Source organism: Panthera uncia (genome assembly GCF_023721935.1).
Source record: "Panthera uncia isolate 11264 chromosome B3 unlocalized genomic scaffold, Puncia_PCG_1.0 HiC_scaffold_1, whole genome shotgun sequence".
NCBI classification, from domain to species: Eukaryota; Metazoa; Chordata; class Mammalia; order Carnivora; family Felidae; genus Panthera; species Panthera uncia.
In genome coordinates, this window is record NW_026057582.1 from 62,433,108 (window position 1) to 62,440,718 (window position 7,611).

The 7,611-nt window shown below is 42.8% G+C and overlaps 1 protein-coding gene across 1 annotated transcript in view; it reads left to right on the forward strand.

The window, feature by feature from the left end:
• EGLN3 (egl-9 family hypoxia inducible factor 3) overlaps positions 1-3,818 on the forward strand; it is a 30,791-nt gene extending 26,973 nt beyond the window's left edge. Inside the window, exon 5 of the mRNA XM_049612914.1 lies at positions 680-3,818. Within this exon, the coding sequence (XP_049468871.1) occupies positions 680-711 (32 nt within the window). The 3' untranslated portion in view covers positions 712-3,818. The remainder of the gene's footprint in view (positions 1-679) is intronic.
• Positions 3,819-7,611: the final 3,793 nt, after the last annotated feature.

Sequence of the window (7,611 nt, forward strand, 5' to 3'; positions counted from 1 at the left end):
CAGAAAAAATGCAAATGGCATTCATCCCCTGTGAATGTCCACTGATTGTGTGACAGGTTATAATACATGGGAAATAGTTAACTTTTTTCGTTAATGTTCACCCATCAAACATAACATTCAATTTGGCCCCTGATTTTGGCACATTTCATAGGGGATCCTGTGGAGGCCAGTTAGAATGGTTGATTTATTCTATTGGTGTGGGACTGTGACTCTGTCTACAGACACTGGGCTCATGTAATACAAACCGAATGTGACTTAGCACCATTCCTGTCCTGCCTCCAGTTGTAGGCCAGCATTTCGCAAAATCTGTTGTACATCCTGCTAGTCTGGCCAAGTTGGTTTTCGAAAGGTAAATCTCTGGCCCCTTAAATGTATTACATACTATATTCCTCTCTTGAAGAGTCACAGTGGTCATTGGCATATTAATCAAGACAAGCTAATCTAAGATTAAAATAAAGATATATGTAACATTGCCTAACCCATGACCCATTTGGACTGTAGTTCTATCAAAAACCAAAGAAAACACATTTTGCTAAGTGCTGTCATGGGGCACTGTGTTCAACTTTGTATTATAAGATGGGAAGTTTTCACTGGAAGCTATTTTGATGACACTTGGGACATTAAACTCATCAGATTTGGCTCCTTCCCCTCTTTATTTTCTTTCCTGTCCCCAACCCAGGGAAAACTGAATCGGCCCTCACCGAAGACTGACTGTGCTCTGAAATCCACTGGCCTCATTCATTTTAGTAATGGTTCCCGAATTCTCTTTAAGAGTTGAGATCCAAAGAAGGCCTCTTCGGTGACTCAGTGACAAGAAATCCCCCTCCTGCTTGCATCATTCACATCCCTGTCTGACGTATGGTACTTTGTGTTTTCTTGCCGAGATGGCATCCACCTTCAGACACTCTCCTTGCAAGATGAACTCATTTGCTAACGCCAGAAATGCCTGCAGACGACCTAGCTGGCCAGCGGTTTAACTGATAGATTTGGTAATAACTAGCTATCAAAACAAGATCATGGAAGCATGGGCAAGGGAGTGAATCTTACTTGCACTTTATGTACACTTCCTGATTTGAAAGGAGGAGGTTTGCCAAGAAAAAGCAACGGTGACAGATGCCACAGAGAGGCATCATTGAAGCCTTAACAGCAGGAAGCAGAAATTTGTGTCATCAGAACAATTTCCAGATGTTCTTAATCCAGGGCTTTTGGGGTTTCTGGAGAATTATCACAATCTAATGACATTATTACCTCTAGAAAGGGCTGCTGTCATAGTCATCAATTTGTAAGTATCCTGTGGGTGGACATTCTTTTTTTCCTGGTCCTGCAACCTGGACTTTTCTGCCTCTGCCCCATTTTTCTGACATTAGGACTTTCTGATCAAAGATGATACACCATTTATTTTTTATTTTCACTTCTTACGTGGAGGACCTAATTCCCCAGAGGCAAAAACCAGGCATAAATTGTTCGGGTTACTTTGTTGAAGTGGATTTTGAATTTACATCAAAGGGGAAAAGAACCTACCTGGAAGGTAGTTCGGAGACCACAACCTCTAAAAACGGTATCAAAAGACGTGCGTCTGCCGATACACAATAATCCTCAAGTATGCATCGTGAACAATTTGAGAATGGCAATGGTGTTAGAAATGTAGGCCTTCCCATGTTTCAGTTTTCCTTTTTAATGAGCTCACCCTTCTTCTTTAACAGAATGAGAAAATAACAAAAAATGGGCATTGTATTTTAAAATTGAAATGGAAATAAAACAAAAAAATCCTGAAAAGCTATTTGAGTTTGTCCACATTTTCTGTTCCTAGTAGCCTTTCTTCAACAGAATTGACTCTTCAGATCCACTGTGGTTGGCGGTATGTCCAGAATCATGGAATTTGCTAGAAATGTGGAAGATTCCACTACAGCAGAGCCACAGATTCTACCGTCTCAAGAACCCTGTATTGTACACCTATTTTACGAAAGTTACTCTTCCTGGTTTTCAATTCCATTTTCATATTTTAAAATCCCTTTCGTTTCTTGCTTGCAAATCTCATGAACATTAAAGAGCCAGAAATATCTTCTTTTGTCATTTACAGATATATACACTTTCCAAGAAAGAAGCTTATTTTTTTTTTTTTCCGTTTCTGGTTTTGGAAAATTTCCAGATAAGGCTTGTCTTCATTCTCACAACTGCTCTATTTTTTTTTCATAGTACTTATCATCTTCTAACTTACTATGTAATTTACTTATTTATTATGTTTACTGTCTTATATCTTTTCTCTAGGGTGTAAGCACAATGAAGACAGGGATTTTTGTATGTTTTTAATCAATGGAATGTATTCCCAGAACCTAAAATAGTGCCTGACACATTAAGGGCTCAGTAAATACTTGTTGAATAAACTTGGTCTCCTACTTTAGTGTCTTAATGGTTTGATTTATTTCCTCCACCTTTGGCAGAAAGGGCTCGCTGGAGTTTTTTTGTGCATATCTTTCTCTCGTTGACCTACAAATCGAGGCTAAGAGTTTTAGAAAGCTTTGGTCATAGTGTCATTCTATATTTGTTTACCTGTTGGAATAGGTCGTTGAACACTCTGAATCTGAAAATTGAACAAAGAAGAATTCTGCCCTTTAATAGCCTGGGACTATGGGAGTAACATAAGAATAACTTCAGGGGCGCCTGGGTGGCTCAGTCGGTTAAGCGTCCGAGTTTGACTCAGGTCACGATCTTGCGGTCCGTGAATTCGAGCCCCGCGTTGGACTCTGGGCTGATGGCTCAGAGCCTGGAGCCTGCTTCGGATTCCATGTCTCCCTCTCTCTCTGCCCTTCCCCCATTCATGCTCTGTCTCTCTCTGTCTCAAAAATAAATAAACGTTAAAAAAAAATTAAAAATAATAACTTCAGATAGGACAGGGTGCATCCTTCAACACTTCTGGTGAAATACATCAGTAGGAGAAAAGAAAGAACATCATCTGCTAGGAATTTTATATTCTATAAAATTGTAACTTTTTTCCATGGTTGCTAATGTCATGAGGATGCTAGTGACAAGATTCTGAAGGAATATCCTGTCATTCCAATAGTATGTCTTGTATCTTTCATTTTAGTCAATATTTTGACTTGCCAGAAGATCTGACCCCTTAGGCCTTGCTTATTTCCTTCAGGCAAAGGTCCTATAAACTAATAAACTATAAATGAAATCAATTTTTAATGCACTGATTTTTTTCGTGGTTGAATTTGAGCCCTGGAAGATTTAACCTGGAAAATAAAACTTTAATAGGGTCTGCTTTTTGCTCCTGTCTTTGACAGCCCACTTAGGGGAAGACTTAACCCTGCTGAAGAAACATTATTTGGCAAATAATTTGATCAATTTCCTTTATATTCCTGGCAATGAAATGTTAAGAGCCTACCTCAGTGTTACGTCACCTATATAGTACAGAGCCCTTGGCAGGAGATTAAATTTTGAACCAAAGATCTGACTTCATGGAAATAAAAAGTCTTACCTAAGTGCATTAAATAGATCTTTAGTAGAGTAGTTAATACCAATTAAATGCTAGGCTGTCCGAATCATGAATTATCCACTCAGACATGATTTTGTTTTTCTTCTTTAAATAACTCCGGTTTTTTAGAGGTTGGGTCATCCTACTTTCTTTCTGTCATTCAGTCCTGAAATTTCCTGTGTTTTAGAAAGCCATGATGGGAAATGCCATGCTGGGTCAGCAGTTTGTATGAAATAGGAGTTTGGACATGTCAGGTGCTTTTCTATTTGATTAACTATGAGGACTGGCCCAAAGGATGTTCTTGGTCAAGTTATTTTAAATAAAAATCATCCCAGATCGACTTAGCTTCAGTCTTAAATCCTTTGAATGACATGAAGAGAATACTACTGGTTAACAAAGTGGTTAGAGACTTGCCAAAACAGAGTAAATAGTTCTTCTCAAAATGAAGCTGGGTATCGTGGAGCTCTGTTGGATCGTATGTGCTGCCTTATATTAAAGAACCAATCAACTTTCAGACCCACTCCACTCCTCTCCGAATGTGATTTTTTACTATATTGCTGATCCTTCATGTTGATAGGTCCTTTGAGAGGCTGCATTTACCATGGCCTCTCTCCTTTACATTTATTTGCAAGGCCACGGTCAGCGGTTAACAAGTCTTGACACAGAACAATCGGTAAAATGACTACATACTCAGAGAATACCTATATGCCAGGCCTATGCTACACGCTCTCATGTGTTTCTTCTTTGCAGCCAGTGGGATACAGCTCTTCTCTACACGTGAGAAAATGTTCTCAGAACAGTTAGGTGGCTTGTCCAAGGTCACAGGGTAATGGAGTAGCACAACATGGCTGGGTTTGACTTGGGACTTCCAGCTCCTCAGTATTTGTTGTCTTTGGTATCTCCTTCCCACAGAGGAGATGGTAAAACAAGAGAGGAATGAGTGGAGTAGGGAGAAGGGGAGCTTTCAATGCTAGCTGCTTGCATATTTACCTAAGTATTTGGTTATCCACAGGGGTCTAGTGCCCAGCCTCCCAAAGGAATGTCAGTTACTCAGTGTAAACCACAGGAACAGAAATCGCCAACTTCATAGTTGAATTCTCCCTTGACTTTGTAATGGGTTCTTTCCTGCCTGCCTCTCAGGATCGTGGAGGAACTTTAGGTATATGTCCAATGTTGGCCCCTCGGGCTCACGCTGGGCGTGGGCAGGATGGGCGTACCATCACCCACATAGCAGAGTTATGCAGGGTGGGCCACTGGGAGAGAAAACAGAATGGATTTCCTGGGTTGCCATGTGGAGGCTTCCCAGCGGGCCACAGTGCATCATCGTGACATTTGGGCAGCGTGTAAACTGCTACCCTCCTGTCCCTGTTTTGATGCACTCTGGGGGAGGAAAGCCGAGTTTTCTTTTTCACACACCTAGCTTCCCACTCTGGGGTTGAGGTAGAGCTGAGATGTCAGTGTAGTTCTGTTCCTGACAATTCTCCATCTGAGAAATAGAAACTAAGGGAAGAGACTGAGCAAGGCTCTGTCATCTTAGGAATGCTTTCATCACCTCTGAGTGACATTGAGTAGAAATTTATAAACATTTTTAATTCTCAAAGGCCCTTGGACAGTCTCTGCCGAGTCTTTTTAAGGTGGCCTCTAAAAGGATGTCATTTTAATTTCCTTAACCCAGCTCTTTTGCTTACTTAAATGCTGTGCGCGCTGAAAAAGCACCAGATTTCTTTCTTGAATCCTGTTTGTTTGACCTTTGATAAACTTAGCCCTTAGAAAAGTCAGCTTTTTTGGAAGTGGTTGCTGCTCATGCTCCTGAGTGCTGAGATTTTTTTCAGAAAATGTATGAAGATGATTTTGTGGTTCTTTTTTTAAAATTAGAGCAACATCTCAGAACAGCTGTTGTGTTTTATTGCCACAGTTTTGCCTTGCAGATTTAAGAGCAGTTGTGGAATGAAATTCATCATTTTAGGAGCAGATCAACACTGGGTCATTAAACATTAATTTAACAAGTAGACATTGTTTTGTGCCTGTTCTTTGAGGGAGAACAGCATATCCCTCATGACAGATGCCTGGCGGATGTACAGGAGGAAGGTGACTTGGGATTGAGAAGTGGAAGAAGCATTTTATCTATCATTCGTGAACTTCCAGGGAAATGGAAGTTAAAAGAGAACAGGGTCTGGGTGTGGTAGGCCTGTTGGGAAGGCAGCTTTGGGAATAGCCCAAATTCCTGCCAGATCTCAGATGAGCTATAGGTGGGTGGGGGTAGGGAGGCGGGCAGCTGTTCCCAGCGGGGCGAGGGCTTAAGTACTTGCCCACAGTCTGGATTTTGAAAAATTCACTGGGGACAAGGTTACCTGCCGTAAAAATGCCGGGAAGTAGGAATTCCCCAAGAACCTCTTCCACAGACCTTTATTTTTTTCTGAAAGTATAATAAATGCACCTGGGAGGCGACAAAGAATAACCGATTTGAAAAAGGTACAGAGGGGAAAAAAAATAGATCCCTGCAGGAGAAACAGTGCATTGGCTGGTTTCTCATGCGGCCCTTGAGGGCTATCGCCTGTCCTAGAAAGGCCCTCCCCCAGCAGGGTTGGCTCCTTTGCTTGGTCATTTCCTCCTATTTTTATGCTTATTCATCCTGTGGCCTGCGTTCTCCTTGACGTGCCTATTTCCCACCTTCCCCCCCCCCCCCCCCCAGCCCTCCTGCGAAGAGAGATAACATTCTGCGGACTTAATTCTCATCTGATAAGTTTTATTTTTAACCAACCCCTACATCCTTTCTTCTTCGCTTCTTATTTTCAGGAGCCCCAAGCTTCTTGGCCTTCCCTGGTGTTCTCAGAAGGTGTGAGCCGAACGTCTGGTTACAATATACGGCACCGGGGGTTTTCCGTCCTGGAGCAGCCGCTCAGGGTGCTGGGGACCTGGCTCAGCCTGCAAGGGGAGGGAAACTGTCTCCTCTGCACATGTTCCTGTTTTTAACTGGGCCATCCACTCTTACCTTCTGCTTCCTCTCTGGGCTGTCTGTACGTTTCCCTTTGTCAGTACATTTATGTTATCTTGATGAAGGAAACATGCTTTAAACAACAAAAAAAGACAGCTGTGACTTGCCGTGATTAGCGTGGACCGTCTTCCGTCCGCAGTGGCCTTGCAGCCACTTATGGGTCCCACAGCGTAACGAAGCCCTGACTTGACATGATGGTCCTTGGATTGAGATGAATGAAAGCAGGCAGGGTCCACCCGGTTGAAAGGGAAGGTTTTCGTCCTGGTTTGTTGGTCACGCGGCCTCTGATGGAGGCTTTCCCAAGCAAGTATGCTAGGAGTAAACCGATCTCAGCTATGGAAGCATATACACAGACTTTATTTTTCTTTTTAGCTTTTGGCCCGCCACTCCCCACCCCTCCCCAAATAGGACTAAATATGGTTATGGCTGAAAGTCTTCCACATAACAACACGAGGGTGAAGAGGAAGTTTTTAACCTGGAGAGGGGAGTGGACTTTGCAGTTACTGTGGCTGCATTCCCCAGAGAGGGTTGTGCATGGGAATGCCGCTCAAGACTTGAACTTCATGGCCTCCAACTGCATTTTGTTCTCAATGGACCAGTTGTCTCTCAAGTGTCGCGTAGCTCTGTCATGCATCACGTATAGAGTCACTGCATTTCCTGTAACGCCATAGAAGCACTGGAAATGAAAGCTAGAATAAAAAAGATCTGTGATACGACTTTATAATTTCACAGGATGGAAGACGATTACCAAAGGATTTAAGAATACTGCTAATAAAATGTAAGCACTTTATCATGGCGTGCCAAGCGGGGTCCGGGAGGAAATAGATGACCCACACAAGTTAGGATAATTGGAGAAGAGTTGAATGGAGGGACTTTTTACCAAGGTGGAGAGGGTGTTAGGGAAACCAGAAGAGTTTCCTTTGCTATAACAGCAAGTGGGATCACCCCAGGCATGAAGGGGTGTGGGGAGGCGGGGAAAGAAAGTGGTGACCAGAACCAGAGACAGGGTAGAGAGGCTCCCTGACAGGGGCTGGGATCTTCACTGGAGGAACCCAGCTGGCTCGTGAGACTCTGCAAGAAGGGAGCCAGGGGAATAAGCCCCCCAATCCTGCTTTTTCCTCTTCAGACCTGCTGGAGC